At 49.7% G+C, this 24,707-nt stretch overlaps 2 protein-coding genes across 2 annotated transcripts; one reads left to right on the forward strand and one right to left on the reverse strand.

Annotated features, from left to right (window-relative positions):
* Positions 1–3,925: 3,925 nt before the first annotated feature.
* Positions 3,926–13,775, forward strand: LOC310666206 (cocaine- and amphetamine-regulated transcript protein-like). Its single transcript, XM_083416890.1, has 3 exons — positions 3,926–4,758; positions 11,695–11,778; positions 13,493–13,775. Exons 1-3 carry the CDS (start codon positions 4,621–4,623, stop codon positions 13,598–13,600), a joined length of 330 nt encoding a protein of 109 aa, XP_083273016.1. The 5' UTR covers positions 3,926–4,620; the 3' UTR covers positions 13,601–13,775.
* A 2,324-nt stretch (positions 13,776–16,099) lies between these two features.
* JTB (jumping translocation breakpoint) lies at positions 16,100–23,046 on the reverse strand. Its single transcript, XM_083416865.1, has 5 exons — positions 22,423–23,046; positions 21,188–21,228; positions 19,548–19,633; positions 18,400–18,479; positions 16,100–16,960 (listed from the first exon to the last, which is right to left on the reverse strand). Exons 1-5 carry the CDS (start codon positions 22,548–22,550, stop codon positions 16,804–16,806), a joined length of 492 nt encoding a protein of 163 aa, XP_083272991.1. The 5' UTR covers positions 22,551–23,046; the 3' UTR covers positions 16,100–16,803.
* Between the last annotated feature and the right edge of the window lie 1,661 nt (positions 23,047–24,707).

Raw genomic sequence — 24,707 nt, forward strand, 5'->3', positions numbered from 1 at the left:
ATAGGCAAACGCGGCCCTCCAGATGTTTTGGGGCTACAACTCCCATCATCCCTAGCTAACAGGACCAGTGGTCAGGGACGATGGGAGTTGTAGTCCCAAAACATCTGGAGGGCCGAGTTTGCCTATTCCATGCACTAAACCATCTCAGTTATTCTGGCAATCTGCATCCTTGCTTCCTGGCCAAAGCTAGCAGTCCTTTTGCCATCTTTTGCTCCTCCTTTCACACACCTGCAAGCAAGCGAGGCAGAAATTCAACAGGTCAGGCTTTCCCCTTCCACAGCACAGAGTCACACTGATGAAGCTTCCCCGCTTGCATTTATGCCTGCCAGATGGCCTTTAAAAGACACAGGAGTCCTGCTGGGAAAGGACAAAGCTAACAACCGATTTTCCTTTCCCCATCTCACAAAACAAAAACCACCAGGAGAGTTGCCAATCAACCATTCTTGTGCCTTGTACAAGTGGCTTGATGTGTTCAGAGAGCAAGATTTCAGAGCATGGAAACGGATCTGATGGTTTAACGTACTTGCTTCCCGCCGGAAGGCTTATGGTGATATCAGAGACAAGGCCTTCCCAAGCCAGCTTTTAAGACACAAAGTGAAGATGAAAACAATTCATTAAAAGGATAATGAGCCTAACAACACTCTAGAGTCCGGCACAGCAAGTCCAGTAGAAACAATTCCGAACAATTTAAAACAGAGAAAGCAACAGCAAAATCAATAGCAGAGCTACAACAGCAACTTTTAACTCAGGGTTGAGGAGTCTCAGGTGCTGCGGTGGGGCAAATGCGTCCCCCCCCCAAAAAAATCCTTTTTATCAGGCCCTGGGGACTCTTTTAGATCAAACCTTCTTCACATACTTCTCTGGGTTTTTTGGCTGGCAGGACTTTATCCTTGAACTGTGACAATGCCACTTACATACCCTCCAACATTTCTCCGATGAAAATAGGGACGTCCCATTCCATAATGGTAATTTTACTATTTATACCCCACACATTTTACTAGGTTGCCCCAGCCACTCTGGGCGGCTTCCAACATATATAAAAACATAATAAGACATAAAACATTTTTTTAAAACCCTTCCCTATACAGGATTGCTTTCAGTCGGCTCGGGGGTCAGATAACTCCATACCCTCCAACATTTCTCCAATGAAAATATGGACATCCTAAGGAAAAGTGGGGCATTCCAGGTTCAAACTGGAAACTGGGAGGGTTTCTCTAAATCAGGGTAAGGTAAAGGTACCCCTGCCCGTACGGGCCAGTCGTGTCCGACTCTAGGCTTGTGCGCTCATCTCACTTAAGAGGCCGGGAGCCAGCGCTGTCCGAAGACACTTCTGGGTCACGTGGCCAGCGTGACGAAGCTGCTCTGGAGAGCCAGTGCAGCACACGAAAACGCCGTTTACCTTCCCGCTATAAAGCGGTACCTATTTATCTACTTGCACTTAAGGGCGCTTTCGTACTGCTAGGTGGGCAGGAGCTGGGACCGAAAGACGGGAGCTCACCCCGCCGCGGGGATTCGAACCGCCGACCATGCGATCGGCAAGCCCTAGGCACCGAGGTTTTACCCACAGCGCCACCCGCATCCCTTCTAAATCAGGGATGTCCCTGGAAAATGGGGGCACTTGGAGGGTCTGCACTTGCTTCGCTGAATGGTGAGCAAGGGGTGCGTTTGCACTGAAACCTCCGGCTTTTGCATGGCTGGAATGCGCCCTGACTTCCAAAGGGAGGAGTCACCTCTGTTGCTCCACCCACTTTTTGACCCTGGCCCCTCCCACCACAAACATGTGGCGCCCCCCCCCCATGTTTCCCTTGAGGAAAATGTGGCCCTCGTGCTGAGGAAAGTTACCCCAGCCCTCCTTGAACTAGGAGGGATTTTCAAGGCCTGATGAAAAGTGGGCGAGGGAGGGACTGAGATGCCCACCTCTCTCGCAGGACAGAATTTCACTAGTACAGGGTCCATCAGAAAGGGCGGTCTGTTTTTCTCTGTGCCCCAAACTCCTGTACAGTGGTTCCTTGGGTTACAGACACTTCAGGTTACAGACTCCGCTAACCCAGAAATAGTACCTCGGGTTAAGAACTTTGCTTCAGGATGAGAACAGAAATCGCATGACGGTGGCGCGGCAGCAGCGGGAGGCCCCATTAGCTAAAGTGGTACCTCAGGTTAAGAACAGTTTCAGGTCAGGCAGAAGAACGGACCTCCAGAACGAGTTAAGTTCTTAATCCAAGGTACCACTGTAGTTAAGTCACTGAAGGTTAAATTGGCAAGCTTAACTGGCAGAAGAACAAACTGGTTCATTTAATATGGCAATTAACTTGACAGAGGAGGAAACTGGCTTATTTAATATGGCAACCTTAACTGGCAAAAGGCACGATCCTGATCCCTGATTTCCTCCTCCCTCCCAATAACACTGATTATCTTTGCTTTGAAAGTGTGTGTGTGTGTGTGTGTGAAGCCTTGGAACATCATTAAATGTTTTCTGAAGAAAGCAAAGATCAAACTGTCAAAAGGATAAATGGATAGAGATTAACGTACAAGGCAAGGGAGTTTAGCCAGAGGGAAATTTAAGGCAGAGCAGGAGAGGGGGGGAGCACAACAGGTAGGTGGATGGATGACAAACAGATATTCTCTTTTCTTGCCTTTTAATTGCTGCTTCAGAGGCAGAAACCAACCAGTGAGCTGTTCTGGGTAGCATCCATTCTCACCCGTACCTGGAAATGCCATTTGGGACTGAACCTGAGACCTTCTACGTATAAAAAACAGTGGCTCTGGCACTGACCCACAATCCTTTCCTTAAAAATTAAAGAAGGATATTGATAAGCTGGAAGGTGCACAGAGGAGGGCGACCAAGATTGGCTAAGAGTCTGGGAACCAAGCCTTATGAGGAACGGTTGAAGGAGCTGGGTATGTTTAGGCTGGAAAAGGGGAGACTGCGGGAGATATGATAGCCATCTTCAGATATCCCAAGGGCTGTCCCATAGAACAGGCACGTCCAACAGGTAGATCTCTCGGTAGATCGTGGGGTGTTCCTGGTAGATCTCTGGTCCCTCAGGGATCTCCTTCCCCACAAAATAAAAAAATTAAAAGGAATTAAAAAAAAAAGCTCAACCGCTCTGGCTTCCTAAGAAAAGCTGAACAACTTTGCCTTTCCAAAAAAAGCTCAGCAACTTTTGCTTCCTAGCAAAAAAAAGTGGATTATCAGATTAAGGTCCACTATTTGACTGTGGAGCTGTGTGTTTTATATAATCAACTTTTTATTATGTTCTGTGTATATCGCACTGCTCATTCAGTTTCGTTCATTCATATATTCATATATCTTTGCGTCCAAAAAAAAAAAGAAACAACAACTCAAAAACATTGGTCCATCAAACGACAATGGGTAGATCACTGCCAGTTTTTTATACTGTGAGTAGATCGCAGTCTGTTGGGAGTTGGACGTCCCTGCCATAGAAGACAGAGCAAGATTGTTTTCTCCTGCTCTGGAGGGTAGGACCTGAACAAATGGCCTCCAGTTACAACAAAGGAGATTCCAACTAAACATCAGGAAAATCTTTCTGACAACTGTTTGACAGTGGAATAGACTCCCTTGGGAGGTGGTGTGCTCTCAAAGGAGGTTTTAAAGCAGAGGTTGGATGGCCATCTGTCATGGATTCTTTAGCTGAGGGTTGGACTAAATGACCCTCCAACTCTACAATTCTATGACTCTAAGGATCTAGTCCTCATGGTTCTGAATAAAGGGCTGCTTTCCAGAGGGACATAGGTAGTTGCTTCCTACCGAAGCAGACCACTGATCCATCCAGCTCAGAATTACCTACACTGACTGGCAGCAGCTCTCCAAGGCTTCGGACAAGCCCTAGCTGAGGATTGAACCCAGGCCCTTCTGTATGCAAAGCAAGTGCTCTAGACATTCAATACAGAAGGGCATAGGGAGGGAGAGAGGGAGAACGAAGGCCGGGATTTCTAAGCGCTTTTGGACACAGCGACGCTCTCCAGCAATGATTAATTCTAATAATAACAGGACAGAATAATAGCAGATCATTAGGCTCAGAGATGCTCAGGGGAGGAACATCAGAATCAACGGTTATTGGGCGGGGGAGCGAGCTAATTCCCAGCCCATTCTGCTCCCAGCAAAGCGCTGGGCCCCCGGCCAAGATGATGGATGAGGCTCTGTGCTCAATCTAATGCCTCCCGCCGCTTGCCAAAATTGCAATTTGCAGAGTAAACCTCTGATAAATAGTCAGCCAGAGGGGGGGGGGCCCTCTCCCGCTTAAGCACCCCACGCAGCGCCCACCCCTGGGGGGTGCCAGCAGCAATTTTGCACCCAGCTGTGTGCCTAGCTCTCTTCCCCACACCCACCCACCACTTCCACATGCCTCCCCACCCCTCCTGTGGGGACACAGGCTGAGGGGGGGGGACCTCACTCCCCTCTCTTCCCAAGACAACCCCCCCCCCCCTCCGCCTGGCTCGCAAGCTGACAGGCTCGCTCGCTCTCCTGCTAAGCCAGAGAAAACAGGCATCAGACTTCAGCACCGTGGACAGTTCCTGTGGCTCTTTGCTCACAGTCTCTGTCTTGCTCTCTTCCCTCAGCCCTGAGCTTTCAGCTTGCTCTTTCGGATCCTGTCCACAATGGACCGCTCCCAACTGGGCTCGGTGGCCTTCCTGCTCTGCCTGATTTGGGCGGCACACAGAAGCCTCGCCACAGCCGGCCGGGCACCCCAGGAGTTCCCTTTCAAGCACTCCTACCAGGCGCACGAGAAGGAACTGGTGAGTAAAAGAGGCGAGGTCTCCGGGTGGTTCCCGTCCGTGGGCTGCCACGGTGCAGGGGGGGCAGCGGATAAATTGCACCCGGTGAGCAAGGATGCGCAGAGGGGTTAGGCAACCCTCCTTTGGGCATAATTGTAGAGTAGAGAGAGGTTCCCTAGGGTCATCTAAGTCGAACCCCCTCTGCCATGTGGGAAGGGCAACTTAAAAGAATTTGAAAACCTCCCAGAAGAGTTCTGAGTTAGCCCGTTCCCCTGTCGAACAGCTTTTCCCGTCAGAAAGTTTCCCCCAAAAATGTTTAGTCGGAATCTCCTTTCTTGTGAATTAAATGTGTTGGTTGAGGTCCTACGCTCCGGAGCAGCAGGAAATAAGCTTGCTCCATCTTACATCCTTCGAGATATTTGGAGGTGGCTATCCCATGACACTGACGCCCAAAGGGTGGTACCCAAGGATATTCACCGCCAGGGCAAAACAGACGTCCGCTTAATGGATTTGTGGTATAGAGCAGAACCAGTGGGATGTGTACAGTGGTACATTGGGTCACAGATGTTTCAGGTTACAGACGCCGCTAATCCAGAAATAGTACTTCGGGTTAAGAACTTTGCTTCAGGGTGAGAACAGAAATCGTGTGGCGGCAGCACGGCAGCAGCGGGAGGCCCCATTAGCTAAAATGGTGCTTCAGGTTAAGAACAGTTTCTGGTTAAGAACAGACCTCCAGGATGAATAAGGTTCTTAACCAGAGGTACCACTGTATTGGGGAGAAGGTGGAATAAAAATACAAAGAAGAAGAAGAAGAAGAAGAAGAAGAAGAAGAAGAAGAAGAAGAAGAAGAAGAACCTGTCTCATAGAATGTAGGAAACTGCCTTATACAGTCAGACCATTGGTCCATCTAGGTTAGTATTCCCTACACTGACTGGCAGCAGCTCTCCAGGGTTCGAGGCAGGGGACATCCGAAGCTCTCCCTAGAGATGCTGGAGATTTGAACCTGGAACCTTCTGCATGCAAAGCAACTACTCCACAGACCTTCTAAAGAAGCAAGTGAGATTTCCGGCTCCATGGTTCTGGATAAAGGGCTTAATGTAAAAAGAACATGTATTATACTGAATCCAGTCGTTGGTGCATCTAGTTCAGTATTGTCTGCACTGACCAGCAGCAGCTCTCCGGGGTTTTAGGCAGGGGACTATCCCAGGCTTACCAGAAAATGCCAGGGATTGAACGGGGAACGTCTACCACTCAGCTTCAAGCCCTCCAGGATGGAGTCTGTGTACCTTTGGTCCGCTCCAGCAAAGCACTTCTTAGGCCGATAGCCATGATTGTTAAGAATGGAGCCTCCAGTCTCAGAGGCAGTCTACTTCTGCAACCCAAAAATGGACCTTTTCTACTGTGGCTTCCCCCAACGTGGAATGCTCTCCCCAGGGAGGCTTGGCTGGAGCCTTCATTAAGTGCCAGGCAAAAATGTTACTCTTTAACCAGGCCTTTGGGATGTGGGTGGCGCTGTGGGTTAAACCACAGAGCCTAGGACTTGCCGATCTGAAGGTCGGCGGTTCGAATCCCCGCGATGGGGTGAGCTCCCATTGCTCAGTCCCTGCTCCTGGCAACCTAGCAGTTCGAAAGCACGTCAAAGTGCAAGTAGATAAATAGGTACCACTCCGGCGGGAAGGTAAATGCCATTTCCGTGCGCTGCTCTGGTTTGCCAGAAGCAGCTTAGTCATGCTGGCCACATGAGCTGGAAGCTGTACGCCGGCTCCCTCGGCTAGTAAAGCGAGATGAGCGCCGCAACCCCAGAGTCGGCCACGACTGGACCTAATGGTCAGGGGTCCCTTTACCCTTTACTTAACCAGGCCTTTGGCTGATTGACATCCAATACCGTTTCAAAATGTATTGGTGTGGGATTATTGAGTTGTTCTTGCTTCGATTATGTATTTTGTGTTTTCATATTGTGTTGGTTTTTTTCTGTTGAGAAACTCCGTGAGTCCTGCAGGCATAGGACGGTTTACCAATTTAATAAATAATAATAATACCCCATAGGCTAGGAGTGTGGAACCTGTGGTCCTCCAGACATCAATGGGCTCAAACTCCCAGAGATGAGCCCCCGTCTGGAATGGGCCAATCATAGAATCGTAGTTTGGATCCATTGCTCCGTGTCCGCTTCTCTGGAGCAGCAGAAAACAACCTTTCTCCCTCCTCTATGTGACATCCTTTTATATATTTGAACATGGCTATCATATCACCCCTTAACCTCCTCTTCTCCAGGCTAAACATGCCCAGCTCCCTTAGCCGTTCCTCATAAGGCATCGTTTCCAGGCCTTTGACCATTTTGGTTGCCCTCCTCTGGACACGTTCCAGTTTGTCCGTGTCCTTCTTGAACTGTGGTGCCCAGTACCAAATAATAAGGCATGGTGACGACTGGAGTCTAGCCCCATCTGGAGAGCCAAAAGTTCCCCATCCTTTCCAGCTGACCACTGTAGGAGACAGGATACTGGGGTTGATGGACCTTAGTTCAGAACCACCAGGGTTCTTCTCGCACTCTAGCCTTGGGTCAGCGAATACCAGTCTACTGGGATGTGCAAGGGAGGAGAGGGCTATGTTCTTCATTTGCTCCAACTTCGGAGCTGCTGCCGCAGCCAGAATAAGACAGTGTGGTGTAGTGGTTAGAGTAGAGCTGGGGGATCAGGGTTCAAATCCCCTCTCAGCCATTAAGCTCACTGGGCAACCCTGGAACAGTTGCTGCTTCCCAGCCTCACCTACCTCACAGGGTTGTTGTGTTGGGATGAAATGAGGAGGAAAATGTACACCGCCTCAGGCAAGGTGGGGATATAAATGCAATCTAGCCGTCAATCAGGAATTGGTCCAAGTCTTTAGGAGAATGGGAGGACAAAGGAAACCGGCAAGATCATCCGAGGGGTTGGGAGAATGAGAGCAGATCAAGCACGCTTGCACAGGGAAGAGCGTAGCTCTTAGAACCAGATCAGAGTCTGACTGCAGCTGCTGACCGGTAAGAACAAACACGACCAGGCAGTGGCGTAGCGTGGGTTGTCAGCACCCGGGGCAAGGCAAGTAATTTGCGCTCCCCCCCCCGCTGCACTGTCCCTCCCCCAGATAGTCCCTCGCTCTCTCTCCACACCGCACCGCACGCCTGGCACCCTCCCCTCCACAGTGGGCGGCGACCCGGCGGCTCGGATCGGATTCGCACAGCCAGCACTGTAGTGAGAGAGAGTGAGCCAGGTAGGGGCAGAGAGCTGCGAGTGCGAGCGCCCCCCCCCAGATGTTGCGCCGGTGCGGCCGGCCCCCCCTGCACCCCCCCATGCTACGCCACTGCGACCAGGTCGCCACCTCCCGTTCTCCGCTATCTTATCTGCAAGTGAGAACCAGGCTGACCTGCCCTTATAGGTTTGAGAGGGAAACAGAGCTGGCAACCAGGGATCCACAGACATATTTTAGCATGAGATTTGGGGTGTTTATTCCGCCAGGAGATGAAACATGCTGGATCAGAAACTGCTTTGAGGATGTATCTATCTTAGACCAAGTTTGCTAGGCAGCCACAGGAGGAAGAGATAGAGGGGTTTTTTTGGGGGGGGGGGCACACACTCTGCTGCCAGGAAGGAAAACACCGTTCAAAGCTGCTTGTACCACCAGGACCCATCACATGGAACCAATTGCATCATTTCTTGGATATGAGCCAAACAAGACCAGAAGATGCTCCCCACTTGCTGAGGAACAGAATTCTCTGCTAATATCCAGACCTGACACACTTAATCTGTTAGATTCATCAATGTAAACATTTGCTATTGACTGGGGGTGGGGGGAGAGAACCCTGTTAAAATGTTAGAGAGAGAGAGGCAGAGAGGATCAGAGTTGGGAGAAGGTTCAAGGGTCATCTAGTCTGACCCCCTGGACATCTGCAATAATTTTTCCAGGGAGGGGAGCATAAAAATTGGGGCAGGTGAGAAGCAAAATACTTAAATTGAGGAGCAGGCTATTTTTAAATTATTTTTCATGCAATTTGAGCGTGTTGGTTCAGGTCCTATGTTCTGGGGAAACAGAACAAGTTTGCTCTAAACTAAGAAAAAGCCCATCACATATTTGAAGATGGTGCTGGACCGTAATGAGAACAGAGGATGCTCCTTTATACCAAGGAAGATCATTGGTCCATCTGGCTCAGTATTGTCTACACTGACTGGCAGGGTCACTCCAGGGTTTCAGGCCGGGTTCACTCCAAACCCTACCTGGAGATGATGAGGATTGATCCTGGGACCTTCTGCATGCAAGATGGATGCTCTGCCAATGAGCCACACCCTTTTCTCCAGTTGCTGCTTCTCTGGGCTATGTGTATCAAATGCCACAAACCTCTGGACATTCCCCATCTGACCAACATTCCATCCCTTCCAGCATTCTGCTGCCTGCAGCAGCCAATCAGAAGCCTCTGAGAAGCCCTTCCCTATCAGACCAAAATTCCATCTAGCCTAACATTCCGCTGCCACAGCAGCCAATCAGATGCCTCCAAAACACCCTTCTTCATCAGACCAACATTCCATCCAGCCCAGCATTCCGCTGCCACAGCAGCCAATCAGATGCCTCCAAAACACCCTTCTTCATCAGACCAACATTCCATCCAGCCCAGCATTCCGCTGCCACAGCAGCCAATCAGATGCCTCCAAAACACCCTTCTTCATCAGACCAACATTCCATCTAGCCCAGCATTCTGCTGCCACAGCAGCCAATCAGAAACCTCTGAGAAGCCCTTCCCTATCAGACCAACATTCCATCCAGCCCAGCATTCCGCTGCCACAGCAGCCAATCAGATGCCTCCAAAACACCCTTCTTCATCAGACCAACATTCCATCTAGCCTAGCATTCCGCTGCCTGCAGCAGCCAATCAGAAGCCTCTGAGCCCTTCTGATTCAGACCAACATTCTATCTAGCCTAGCATTCCGCTGTCACAGCAGCCAATCAGAAGCCTCCGAGAAGCCTGCAAGCAGGGCAATAAAGAAACAGGCCTTCTCCAGCTCTTGCCTCCCAGGAACTGGTATTCAGAAGCAGGTTCCATAGAGCTATTGTTCATGAGCAGTAGCCGTTGACAGGCAAATTCATGGATTATTCATTTTATTTTATTTTTCCATTTAAGTGAGCGGCCATCACAGCAGATGGTGTGACCGTGAGTGGAGTACAGTTATTATGCTCAGCAATGCTGACAGGGCAGGATTTTGGAAGATAGGTGGATGATACTCCCCCCACACTGGCGCCATCCGAGTGGGACTTCGGGGCAGAAGTCCAGGGCCCCACTCAGTGGACTGGCCAGCCAGGGTTCCCTGATACACCAGGCCTGGCTGAGCACATTTTGGAGGAGGTAATGTAATGCACATTACTATCTAAAGACACACACCCCCCAGACCATTAAGTCCAGAGTCTAAACATTATCTAACTGCACTGCTGATTCTACACCGTGTGAAAAAAACATGCCCCGTGGCTCTCCAGAACAAACTCTATCTGTTTCCTTGGCTTTGGAATGCTTCTCATTTTTCATTCTTATGGAAACCGAGCCTATTAATCGCCTAAATATCTTATGATTAAAGGTAAAAGGACCCCTGACTATTAGGTCCAGTCGTGACCGACTCTGGGGTTGCGGCGCTCATCTCACTTTATTGGCCGAGGGAGCCGGCCAGTATGACTAAGCTGCTTCTGGCGAACCAGAGCAGCGCACAGAAATGATGTTTACCTTCCCACCGGAGCGGTACCTGTTTATCTACTTGCACTTTGACGGGCTTTCGAACTGCTAGGTTGGCAGGAGCAGGGACTGAGCAACAGGAGCTCACCCCGTTGCAGAGATTCGAACCGCCAACCTTCTGATCAGCAAGTCCTAGGCTCTGTGGTTTAACCCACAGCGCCACCCGCGTCCCTTATCTTATGATTAAGGTAAAGGTACCCCTGCCCGTACGGGCCAGTCTTGACAGACTCTAGGGTTGTGCGCTCATCTCACTTAAGAGGCCGGGAGCCAGCGCTGTCCGCAGACACTTCCAGGTCATGTGGCCAGTGTGACGAAGCTGCTCTGGCGAACCAAAGCAGCACACGGAACGCCATTTACCTTCCCGCTAGTAAGTGGTACCTATTTATCTACTTGCACTTAAGGGTGCTTTCGAACTGCTAGGTGGGCAGGAGCTGGGACCAAACGACGGGAGCTCACCCCGCTGCGGGGATTCGAACCGCCGACCATGCGATCGGCAAGTCCTAGGCGCTGAAGTTTTACCCACAGCGCCACCCGCGTCCCTTAGCTTATGATTAAGAGACCCCTAAATGGACAACAGAAAAAATGTTGGGGAAGATGCAAATTCTTACTAGGTGGGATGAAGGCCAGGGATTAGGAAGCCTTTGACCCTCGAAATGTCGCTGGACTACAACTCCCATCATCCCTGATCCCTGGCTGTGCTGGTTGGGGCGGATGTGAGTTAGAGTCTCAACAACGTACAGAAGGCATCCACTTGAGGACGAGATTCTTTAAAAAAATGCATAGAAACGGATCTATGAAAGATCCAACCCTCCAGCGAAAAAAGTTAAGTGCATTTTTTCTTTTAAAAACCATCAAGTTTCTAGTCCTTAGGAAACGGATGGGAAAGCTCGTGTCCTCCAGACACTGTTGGTGATACAACACAGCAATTGGGAGCTACAAGTTCTTGACCATAATGTGTGCTCATTACTTACAGCAGAAGTTGGGGAGCCTCTGGCAAGTCCAGGTGTCGCTGGACTCCACTTCCCATCAGCCCCAGCCAGCATGGCCAATGCTCAGGGATGATGGGGGATGTAGTCCAATAACACCTGGAGGGCAGAGGTGGGCCATAATAGCGAGCCATAATAGCCGCCTCTGGCCTCTTATGGAAGCAGGAATCACGCCAGACGCTCTTCTCACACCTTAATAATTCCTCAACCTCTTCCTTTCCTCTCCAGCTGGATGAACTTCAGGAGGTGCTGGAGAAGCTGCAGCATAAGAAGGTCTCCACTTGGGAGAAGAAATTCAACCAAGTTCCCAAGGTACCGGGCGCTGCTTGGATAGTTGCCGATGGATGCAGGGGATGAGAGCCAGGGAGGGAGGGATTGGAGCGGTGCAAATGTTGGACCAGTATCATCCCACTTCACACAGGCATGGCTTCCCCCAAAGGATTCTGGGAACTGTAGTTTACACAGGCACGGCTTGCCCCAAAGGATTCTGGGAACTGTAGCTTGTTAAGGGCCCTGAGGATTGTGAGGGGGGGGGACCTTATCTCCCTCACAGAAATATAATTCCCAGAGTTCCCTGGGAAGAGGGATTAATAGCAAAACTGGTCCGCCCTCCACCCTTAACAATGGTGCACCCAGGGGAGACCAGTGCCCATTGGGCTTGATAGGGTGCGAAGCTGGGAGCCCAACAGCAGGTGGCGCCAGAGCAAATGGCTGACAGAACTAGAGCCAGCTTGGGGCAAGCAATCCTGGCTCTGCTCTTCTCCTCCTCCCTCGACAAAGGCAGCACGGATTAAAGCGCTTGGCAGAGTTTAAAGCAGGCTTTCTCAACCTCGGCCCTCCAGATGTTTTGAGACTACAATTCCCAGCATCCCTGACCACTGGTCCTGCTCGCTAGGGATCATGGGAGTTGCAGGCCAAGAACATCTGGAGGGCCGAGGCTGAGGAAGCCTGGTTTAAAGAGTTGTGGCTCCCTGCCCCCAAGAATCCTGATGTCCAGGATGGGCAGGAGCCTGAGAAGGGCAGGAATATGCGGGCAGAGGAGACAGGGAGGGAGGATGATCTCGGAGGAGTGGGGTCCTGTGCCCCCCCCCTGAGGCAGCTGGCATCGTGGGAGGAAGAAGGGGGTCATGATCAGGAAGACCGTGCAGCCAGAGCAAGGGGGAAAGGAGGAGTCTTCGAGAGAGGAGCTTCAGGAGGATCTGAAGAGCCTGTGGAGCTCCCAGAAGTGCTTGTGTCTTCAGAAACCCCTGCCCAGCCCACCTTGCCATTGTCTCCCTGCTTCAGGAGGGGGCTGTAATAATAATAATAATAATAATAATAATAATAATAATAATTATTATTATTATTTATTTATACCCCGCCCTTCCCGGTTCAGAAAACCGGGCTCAGGGCAGCTAACAACAAATTTAAAACACTTAACTGATGCAACAGAAACCAGCATAAAATACAGTATAAAACGTGAATAACAATAAATTCAGAATTCAAAAATCAATTTAGGGGGGAAATCCATCCAATAAACATTAGATGATGACCAGGGCTAGCTGCTAAATTAGTCCTATTTGGGCCAGCATGGAGACCAGGGGAGAATTAGCTGTGGGATACCAGAGCGGGTAATCTTCATAAAAAGGGGAGGGGGAGGGAAGGAAGGGGAATAAAAGATCGGGCTAAATTCAGATTGAAAGCCAGGCGGAATAGCTCTGTCTTACAGGCCCTGCGGAAGGAAGTTAAATCCTGCAGGGCCCTGGTCTCATGGGACAGAGCATTCCACCAGGTCGGAGCCATCACTGAGAAGGCTCTCAGTAGCGATGGGAACAGTTAAAACAGCTTCCGGTGAGCTATGGGGTGCTCAAATTAAATTCCAGTCGCTTGTCCTCATTGGTCCAGGAATAGTCAGGACATCTGGGAACTGTAGTTTGTTATGAGCGGCGAGTTCTCAGGAGGAGAGCCCAGAACTACAATTCCCAGAGTTCCCTGGGAAGAGGGATTGACTTTTTTAACCATCCTTCTCCCCCCCCCCTTCTCACAGTGTTCCTTCGGTGACCTGTGTGCCGTCAGGAAAGGCGCCCGGATCGGCAAGCTCTGCAACTGCCCCCGCGGATCGGCCTGCAATGCTTTCCTCCTCAAGTGCTTGTGAAATTATGGGATTTCGCGCCACATTTTCCCTCCCCACCTGTGTCAGCGACTTCCCGCTTCCTGCCTCATTGCAACGCACCAGCTCCATGAGGGGACAGGTGATGATCCGGGGAAGTGGGCAAGCTTCAACGGAACCCTGGAGCCGGGCTGCGGAAGAAATAAAAGGGAGCTTCTGAGCATGTGCAATGTACATTTTTTTCCTGGAAATCTATGGATGGGTGCTAAAGGGAGGGGGCAATAATTCAGGTTAAAGGAGGTGGGTGACACAGCCTGAATGGCTGGAAGGCCAGGAAAAGGGAAATCATATATTTAAAACCCACAAGATTCAGATGTATCCCAATAATAATAATAACAATAATTTATTATTTGTACCCGGCCCATCTGGCTGGGTTTCCCCAGCAACTCTGGGCGGCTTCCACAAAGGCCAAAAATGCACTAAGATGTCACACATTAAAAACTCCCCTAAACAGGGCTGCCTTAAGATGTCTTCTGAATGTCAGGTAGTTGTTTATCTCTTTGACATCTGCTGGGAGGGCGTTCCACAAGGGCGGGCGCCACTACCGAGAAGGCCCTCTGCCTGGTTCCCTGTAGCTTTGCTTCTCACAATGAGGGAACCGCCAGAAGGCCCTCGGCGCTGGACCTCAGCGTCCGGGTAGAACGATGGGGGTGGAGACGCTCCTTCAGGTATATTGGGCCGAGGCCATTTAGGGCTTTAAAGGTCAACACCAACACTTTGAATTGTGCTCGGAAACGTACTGGGAGCCAATGTAGGTCTTTCAAGACCGGTGTTATGTGGTCTCGGCGGCCGCTCCCAGTCACCAGTCTAGCTGCCGCGTTCTGGATTAGTTGTAGTTTCCAGGTCACCTTCAAAGGTAGCCCCACATACAGCGCATTGCAGTAGTCCAAGCGGGAGATAACCAAGGGAGCCTGCCTGGCGCTGTGATCATGGATGGCAGAGGTACCTTTCTCCAGCCACAATGAACACGATGAACGTTAGCGCAAGGAATGCACACCACGTCACTAGCAGCAGCAAAAAGCAAGAGGTGCTTCACAATCATTTCATGGTTTTATTAAATGCTAGACTGGCAGGTCGGTGTTGAGATGCCCTGGTCAGGTTTGCAGCTGCTAGCAAACCGTCCAGCCACCCTAATCATAGAATCATAGAGTTGGAAGAGACCACAAGGGCCATCGAGTCCAACCCCCTGCCAAGCAGGAAACACCATCAGAGCACTCCTGACATATGGTTGTCAAGCCTCTGCTTAAAGACCTCCAAAGAAGGAGACTCCACCACACTCCTTGGCAGCAAATTCCACTGTCGAACAGCTCTTACTGTCAGGAAGTTCTTCCTAATGTTTAGGTGGAATCTTCTTTCTTGTAGTTTGGATCCACTGCTCCGTGTCCGCTTCTCTGGAGCAGCAGAAAACAACCTTTCTCCCTCCTCTATGTGACATCCTTTTATATATTTGAACATGGCTATCATATCACCCCTTAACCTCCTCTTCTCCAGGCTCACATCCCCTCAGTGCCCAGGCACTTCCCCAGAAGAGGGCTACTGAATTCCTGCCCTGAGTATTGGCTATTTCGTACCTTCTGGCTGGTCAGTGAAAGCAATAGGATGCTGTGCGTGACACAGAGGCCTTTGGTTTCATCCAGTGGGGATCTGTAACCACACAATGCAAATGACACTAGCTTCTAGCTTCTAGCTACTCCCGCCCACCTTTGGGGTTCAAAGATTTGGAGTTTTTGTGCCAGGAACTCCCAGTGGACCCTCGTAACACAGAAGAACACAGGAAGCCACCTTATTTCGAGTCAGGCCATTGCTCCATCTAGCTCAGCTTTGTCTACACTGACCGGTAGAGACCTTCCAGGTCTCCCTCAGCCCTACCTGCCAGAGGTTGAACCCGAGAGCTCCTGCACTCAAACACAAGTGTGCAGCCTGCAAATTTTTGCACACTGCTTTTGATTTCATGGGTGTTCCACACACAAAAATGTCAGAAAGAGAGGTGGGCTTGAGGCACTGGGCTTTTTGTCACACTTGCCCACTCACAAACCGCCCCACCCCACGACATTGGAACGCCTAAATTCCCTGTCCTCTCAAGCCCATGGCTTTGTGCATGACCCATCCCCACCCAAAAAAGAATCCTGGGAATTGTAGTTTTTAAGGGTAACTCTGTGGTGGGTAAACTACATCTCCCAGGATGCTTTGGGGGAGCCCTGTGCATTAAATGGGTGGTGTGTATGCAGGCCAAGCTGACAAAATGCAAAAGTTGTAGCCAAACCAAGGCATAGAGGTTTCATCAAGGCGCCCCGTTCCTCCCCTTAACATCTCTGCTCCCCAGTTTTTTCCAAATGAATCATTCTGCCTGCTCTGGCCTCAGTTCCACCGAGCCAAACAGATCCAGTTCTGTCCCATTTGGCTTCTGCTGGGCCACACAAATCTGCCACCACAAAAAATAAAAATTGATCTACCAGCACCGGATACAAAGAGCACGCGCGTTCGGAAAGCTTCATCGTGCTTTTAATCACATTGAGGTTTCTTACAGAGAAATCCTGGAGGGACGGCTGTTTAAAATACGCCACAGTAAAGTCCTGGTAGCAACCCTCCCCGCCCCCTGCCCCCCGCCCCCAGACAATACACAGGACGGCTTTTTTAAAAAGCCAAAATAGAGCTACATTTCCCACACCCTCAAAATGAAAGGGCTTTGGAACTGCATGAATAAGGGCAGAGATCAGTCACTTTCCTTGCATGATTTAGAGACGCTCGCTGGGGTTTCTGGTCTTTAATAAAACAGTGGTATGACTAGGGAGGTGCTGGGCTTGCTGCTTTGAATCCAACAAAATCTAGAGAGGCCAAGGAGTTTGCAACATACCGCGACCACGCAGCAAACCAAGTCAGGATGCACCACAGACCATGTGGGGAGCGGGACTGTTCTTTGTACAAGTGCCCAGGATGTTCAGCAAACAAAGCAAGTTGCCCACGTTTCAATGCAACCGTTTCAGTCCAAGTGCCTTTAGGTCCCAGGTGTGGGAAGCAGCATTCCCTAGTGGCCAGAAGTGAAGGGGGGAGGAAATACTTCCCAATGAGCACGGGGGTCCTCGTTCCCTCCTCCAAACAGTCCAATGGAAGATTCGTTCCCGCCGCTGTCCCCCAACCGCTGCCGCTAGGTTCTGTTCCAAAAAGAGCGGCGAGAGACCCCGGCGCCACTAGATGGATTCTATCTGCTTGCGCACTTTCTCCAAGGCTCTGCGGTCCAGCATGCGCTGCCGACATACCACCAGCAGGGCGAAGACGGCCGCCACGCCAAGCATGGCGCCCTCGAACTTCCAGAAGATGCGAGCTTCCATCTCCATGGAACGGCAGCTGCAAGGAGAAGGCAAGGTGAGCGTGACTCTCTGCTGATGGACACACCGAGGAGGGAGCATGCGGAAGGGAGCGGTGTGCGTTCCCATCCCAAGACGCCCCACACGACAGAACAGCATAAGGGAAACAGGGATGGCTGGGAAGTGGTTTGGTTAGGCCCTTCACCTGCGAGTCGAAGCACAGAATGAATCAGGGAGGCGAGTTAAAATGGGTTGGCTGCTCCCTCTAGTGGCAAACTGAAGAGCCAAGTGCCACAGCTATGTGGCTAAAGGTTGAAAGGGGCAGAGGGACTGATTAATAATAATAATAATAATAATTCATTATTTGTACACTGCCCATCTGGCTGGGTTTCTCCAGCCACTCTGGTCAGCTTCCAACGGAATATTAAAATACAATAACTTATTAAACATTAAAAGCTTCCCTAAACAGGGCTGCCTTCAGATGTCTTCTAAAAGTCTGGTAGTTGTTTTTCTCTTTGACATCTGGTGGGAGGGCGTTCCACAGGGCAGGTGCCATTACCGAGAAGGCCCTCTGCCTGGTTCCCTGTAACTTGGCTTCTCGCAGTGAGGGAACTGCCAGAAGGCCCTCGGCGCTGGACCTCAGCGTCCGGGCTGAACGATGGGGGTGGAGACACTCCTTCAGGTATACCGGGCCAAGACCGTTTAGGGCTTTAAAGGTCAGCACCAATACTTTGAATTGTGCTCGGAAACGTACTGAAACGAGATGAAAGCTAGCTCATGGAAACTCTGGCGTTTGCAGAAGAACAAATATTGGGTGGGATCTTCAGGGATTAGTTCCCCCTGCAAAACAAGCCTTCTCAGCGGCCATGGAATGCTGTCTGTCAGGAGGAACAGAAAACCAGCGGGAGGGTAGGAATGGAAGGGAGTATTCCTGACAAACGGGAGAGCTGGTTGGCTGTTACCAGGGCAGGGGTTTTCAAAAAGAGAAGAGAAGAAGAAAAACCTTCTTGTTTCTCAGCTTTCAGACTGCCATGATCTCCTCCCCTTTAACCCAGAGGCTTACAGGGCCCTTCCTGCTTCAGTAGGAAGTTGTTAGCAGCACATCTGAGGGCCATCGAGTCCAACCCCCTGCAGTGTGGGAATCTCAGCTGAAGCATCCATGACGAACCAGTTACAGTGGCAGGCAAGAGATTGCAGGCAAGAGGCATGATCAGAGACTTCAGGGACACATCCCAGCCAGGTACAGCCAAGGAGGCTATGAATCAGGGCTGGTGAGGTGTGTGGCCTGCAGAGAGCCTTAAGGGCCAGATAAGAAAGGTTTGGAGGGCCGCCTCTCACTGCCAGAGGCTTGCCTTCACCGCCATCCTGTGTAACTGATCTGCGACACCCCTTGCTCCAGCAGGGTCTGCTGCTGACCACTGCCAGAGGCAGCACCCCAGGTGGCAAGGCACACCGCTCTTCTCCTCCCAGTGATCTCACCTCTTGTATTCTCCCTTCTTGGAAGCGCTGCAGTTGATCTGCTCAATGAAGCCCGTCACGCTGCATTCTGGCATCGTTTTCTACAACCGAGAGCACACGTTTCATTAAATAACACTGCTGCCAAGCGCCTGCGATTCAGTTCTGTTGCAATAACCAACCGAGGAGCTGATCGCTTCTGACCGGGGCACGGGGAACCCCCCCCTTCCCCATTCTGCTATAGTAGAACACTGGCTTTGCATCACACAAAGGACCCAAGTTCAATCCGCAATGGCATCTCTGGGGCTGAAAGAGAGCCCTGCCTGAATCCCTGGAATGCTCCTGCCAGTCAGTTTGAAGACAATAATGAGCTTGACGGACACTGGTCTGAGTCAGTGTTAAGGCTGCTTCCTATTTAAGTTAGCCTTTTATTCAGAATCTTGAGGAATAGCATCTTTATTTTTAAAGGAAGGAATATAGATCAGTGATAAGAGCATCCAGTTTGTATGCATAACGTCCCAGGTTCAACCCCTGAGATCTGCCTGTGGGGATAGGAAAGATTCTCCATCTGATACCCTGGAGAACCGTGACCTGTCAGTGTAAATCAGGGGTCAACAACCTTTTTCAGCAGGGGGCCGGTGCACTGCCCCTCAGATCATGTGGTGGCCCAGACTATATTTTGGAAAAAAAATATGAACAAATTCCTATGCCCCACAAATAACCCAGAGACGCATTTTAAATAAAAGCACACATTCTACGCACGTAAAAACACCAGGCAGGCCCTACAAGTAACCCAGAGATGCATTTTAAATAAAAGGACACATTCTATTCATGTAAAAACATGCTCATTCCCAGACCATCCGCGGGCCAGATTGAGAAGGCAATTGGGCCAGATCTGGCCCCCGGGCCTTAGGTTGCCTACCCCTGGTGTAGACCATACTGAGCTCAGTACTGGCCTTGACTGACTATAGGACATCATTTTACCTTCTGCGTTATTATTGTATTGAAGCTTCTGTGTCCGTTATCTTATTTTGTGGCATTAAACACTACAGCGGATAAGATATGTTTGAAAGTGGGAACATCAATCACTTTTGCACATATTTTAGCAGCAGTAAAGGTGTTTCATTTTTACCCTTGCCCAACTTTTTGTTCCTGTCGGGAGGTTCACTTACCGCCTGAAAACTCTGGCAGGGAGCGCAATGCTGGGTCACCACGAAATCCTCGCTTTGCCAACACGGCGTGGCCCCAGGCAAACTGGCTGCAGGAAGCCAAAGAGGAATTCAGGAGTCAGCTTCAACAAAACAGACACACACAGCTCTTTATGCAGCGCAGAGTTAAGCTACACAACTCACGCTCGCAAGCAGCAGCAGCGGGCACTAACTTGGATGGCTTTGAAAGAGGCTTAGGCAAATCCATGAAGGAAAATGCTATCAGCGGTTTTACTGGCTAGATAGGCCATTGGCCTGACCCGGCAGAACTGCTCTTAGTTTTCTCCCTCTATCATAACATTTGAACTCATAGGTAAAGGTAAAGGGACCCCTGACCATTAGGTCCAGTAGTGACCGACTCTGGGGTTGCGGCGCTCGTCTCGTTTTATTGGCCGAGGAAGCCGGTGTACAGCTTCCGGGTCATGTGGCTAGCATGACTGAGGCCCCTTCTGGCGAACCAGAGCAGAACACAGAAACACCGTTTACCTTCCAGCCAGAGTGGTACCTATTTATCTACTTGCACTTTGAGGTGCTTTCGAACTGCTAGGTTGGCAGGAGCAGGGACCGAGCAACGGGAGCTCACCCCATTGCGGGGATTCGAACCGCCAACCTTCTGATCGGCAAGTCCTAGGCTCTGTGATTTAACCCACAGCGCCACCCGCGTCCCTTTAGAACTCATAGGCATCCAATAAAACTGAACATTGGAAGATTCAGGACCGATCCACAGCGCACAGTTAACCTGTGGAACTTGTTCCTACAGGAAGCAGAGATAGCCATCAATTTGGATGGCCTCAAAAGAGGGTTAGACACATTCACGGAGCTGGACCATAAAGAAGGCTGATCGCCGAAGAATTGATGCTTTTGAATTCTGGCGCTGGAGAAGACTCTTGAGAGTCTCCTGGACTGCAAGAAGATCAAACCTCTCCATTCTGAAGGAAATCAGCCCTGAGTGCTCACTTGAAGAAGAGATCATGAAGCTGAGGCTCCGATACTTTGGCCACCTCATGAGAAGAGAAGACTCCCTGGAAAAGACCCTGATGTTGTGAAAGATGGAGGGCACAAGGAGAAGGGGACGACAGAGGACGAGATGGTTAGACAGTGTTCTCGAAGCTATGAACATGAGTTTGACCAAACTGCGGGAGGCAGTGGAAGACAGGAGTGCCTGGTGTGCTCTGGTCCATGGGGTCACAAAGAGCCAGACACGACTAAATGACTAAACAACAACAACAACAAAGGCTATCAATGGCTACTAGTCACAATGGCAACGTTCTGCTTCCACTGTCAGAAGCGGCAATACTTTGGAGCATTAGATGCTAGGAATTTTGAAGGTGGGCAGAGAACTATTGATGTCAGGCTTCCCAGACATCTGGTTGGCTACCGTAAGAATAGGATGATGGACTAAGCATCATACTCAAGGGTGTTTTGAGAAAATTAAGGGCCACACAGCCAGGGAAATGACACACATTCAGATCTTCTGCAGCACAATTTTATCATACCTCTCCCTGCCCTCCACTCCATCTCGGTTCTTCCAGACAAATAAAGCTAGAAATCAAACTACAACACAAACTCACATAGCCAAAACAGATACAATTATCCTCTCTCACCTGGGTTTTTCCCATCACTTTCCAAAGCCACTTCAGCCAACCTGGAAACCGGACAGAAAAAGGAAGAGAGAGAGAGAACATTGCAGAGAGATTAAAATGAGAGGTACTGGGGGCAACAGGCTAATCTGTCACTTTAAAGACAATTGTGGGCAGTCCTGGTGGATAAAACCAAAAGCCCCTCTAGTGCCGTTTCTCACAGTGACCAATCTGTTGCTCCAATAAAGTCCACAGGTAGGGCATAAAAGCCACAGCTCTCCCACAAGCTTGTCCCCATCATCTGATTAACTTAGCGTCGGCTCCAGTTAAATTGGTGGAAAAAATAATTAAAGATCATGTTTCAAGATACAAAGAAGAACAAATATTGGTGAAGAAGAATCAAACAGCTTCCGCAGAAGCACAAGCTTGAGACTTTGTAGCTTAGAAAAAGGAGGGAGCCATTACTTTTTAAAGTGATATCGCACTGTTTTCAATATATGGTGTGAACATGGTTCCAGGCAAATACATTTAGAGAAATCTTTAGTGTTGGTTGCTGCCCTCAGTGATGTACATAAGATAAAATCTCTCTTGTTAGGTGCAGATGGAGTCATTTTCCTCTCTTGTTTTGTTTATTAGACATGACTTGCAGCGGAGAATCGGACTCTTAATCTTAATGTTGTAAGCCAAAAGTGGCTTGTCTTCTGAGTTACGCCAATAAAACTCAGAGACAAGAGGAGTTAGGAGTCCACTGTTGTTTATTGCAAAGCAATAGGTTACAGTCGAATCTTTTTGCAAAACTGCAACCCCGCCGAAGGGTCAGGGCGGTGGTATTTATAACATTTCAAAGAAATGTCCAATCCTGCATTTCCAGGGATTGGACTAGATGATCCTCAGGGACCCTTCCAACTCTATAATTCTATTATTATTTGTTTATCAAATTCCTCTCCCAGAATTACATTTTCCAGAGCTCCCAAAGAAGAGAGAGTGCTTGTTAAGCCACTCCGGGAATTGTAGCTGGGGAGGGGGAGGGAGATAAGCGAGTCACCTAACGGCTCTCAGCACCCTTAGCAAACTACATCTCCCAGAATTCTTTGCGGGGAAGCCATGACTGTTCCAATGGGTATAAAAGCGATTTAAAGGTACAGTGTGGACTCACCCTTGCGGCGCACAGGTGACCACCATTTACTTGGAAGCCCCAATTTCCCCTTCCCCAAAAATGCCCGAGGCCCTCCACCCACCCTTAGCCCCTCATAACTTACCCGGGGGCAGCAACGACGAAGCCCACAAGCGCAGCTATAGCCAGGCGCCATCTTGGCCCCATCATTGTTATGAGGCGGGGCTTCCTGGCATCTACTTCCGCCTCACTCATAACGCTCAAGCGGGGCATTCTGGGAAGAAGGTTTTTTTTTTTTCCTTACGCACGGACTGCGCACGCACGGGCCGACTCCGAGGAGGGGAGGGGAGGAGTTCAGTTCTGCCTCAAAGAGGTTTCAGCCCACAGTCTCTACAGTGATTTCCGGTGCTCTGCCGCAGCTGGGAGGAGCCGCCATGTGCGGGGCAAAGAGTGGTTGTTGGGAGTTTGTAGGAAAGGGTTGGGAAGTGAAATGATGAGTGACGAGGACGGGACACTTTCTTTTGCTGCGAGGGGTTTCAAATAATCAGGTCCTCTAACCTTGCGCCTAGGGAGCATAAAAACTTTAGAACCTTTTTTTAATGTATGCAACCACAGAGGCTAGAATTTTAATAGCAAAAAACTGGAAAGGTGACTCAATCCCCACAAAAATTGACTGGCAAGGGTAGATGATAGAATATTTAGAACTTGCGAAAATAAATGGGAGAATAAGAGGAAACTCAAACCAGAAAGTGATTAAAGATTGGACAATATTTAAAGAATATCTTAGAAAGCGCTGTGACAATGCAAATCTCCTGACAGATTTACAGTGAGTCTTGAATTACAAGGAAATTATAAAAGCAAAAATTTATCTTGGTATGTAACAGGAAAAAACAACAAGAAGTGCGTATAGACCAACAATGCGTAAAAAGTACAATGAGGTGAATCGGAAGTGTGTGTAATGTCAAACGATATGTTGTTACCGTTAGTGTCTATGGTTTGTTTGTGTTGCTTTTTGGTTTATGTTTTATGTAAATTGTTTTGCAATAAAGGAATTAAACCAGGCATCCCCAAACTCGGCCCTCCAGATGTTTTGGGACTACAACTCCCATCATCCCTAGCTAACAGGACCAGTGGTCAGGGATGATGGAAACTGTAGTCCCAAAAACATCTGAAGGGCCTAGTTTGGGGGTGCCTGAATTAAACAAACAAACTCCTGCGAAGACCCGAACCTGCCTGCAGATCTGCAGATGCAACTTTCTTGAAATGCCTCCTCCCACGAGACAGACGGACAGGTAAAAGGAAAAAAGGGGAGGGGGGAAGGAGACTGGAAACCCTTCCAAACATACAGTGAAACTGGTTTAACTTGCCAAGCTAAGTCTTGTCTGTGGGAGGCATGATATACTTGTGAAGCCTAGAAGCTGGAGGTTGTAAATCAGGCATAGGCAAACTCAGCCTTCCAGATGTTTTGGGGCTACAATTCCCATCATACCTGACCAATAGTCCTGTTAGCTAGGGATCATGGGAGCTGTAGCCCCAAAAACACCTGGAGGGCCGAGTTTGCCTATGCCTGTTGTAAATCCACCCTTTTGTTGTTGTTTAGTCGTTTAGTCGTGTCCAACTCTTTGTGACCCCCTGGACCAGAGCACGACAGGCACTCCTGTCTTCCACTGCTTCCCGCAGTTTAGTCAAACTCATGCTGGTAGTCTCCTCCAGCACCAGAATTCAAAAGCATCAATTCTTTGGCCATCAGCCTTCTTTATGGTCCAGCTCTCAATTCCATACATCACTACTGGGAAAACCATAGCTTTACGGACCTTTGTTGGGAAGGTGATGTCTCTGCTTTTTGAGATGCTTTCTAGGTTTGTCATTGCTTTCCTCCAAAAAGCAGGCGTCTTTTAATTTCGTGACTACTCGCCTACTCCTTCATGGATCACTGCCTTGCTGTGGCGAAAGGGCTTGAATAAATCAAAGAAGCTATGAGCTATGCCGTGCAGCGCCACCCAAGATGGACAGGTCATAGTGGAGAGTTTTGACCAAATGTGATCCACCTGGAGCAGGAACCGGCAAGCCACTCCAGTATCCCTGCCAAGAAAACTCCATGGACAAAGCCAAAACCCACCCTTTTAGATAATGCTAAAGTGGATTGCATGTTGTTGTTGTTTAGTTGTTTAGTTGTGTCTGACTCTTTGTGACCCCCTGGACCAGAGCACGCCAGGCACTCCTGTCTTCCACTACCTCCCGCAGTTTGGTCAAACTCATGCTGGTAGCTTCGAGAACACTGTCCCACCATCTCGTCCTCTGTCGTCCCCTTCTCCTTGTGCCATCCATCTTTCCCAACATCAGGGTCTTTTCCAGGGAGTCTTCTCTTCTCATGAGGTGGCCAAAGTATTGGAGCCTCAGCTTCACGATCTGTCCTTCCAGTGAGCACTC

This window comes from Podarcis tiliguerta, assembly GCF_965153285.1.
Source record: "Podarcis tiliguerta genome assembly, chromosome: 16".
Lineage (NCBI taxonomy): Eukaryota > Metazoa > Chordata > Lepidosauria > Squamata > Lacertidae > Podarcis > Podarcis tiliguerta.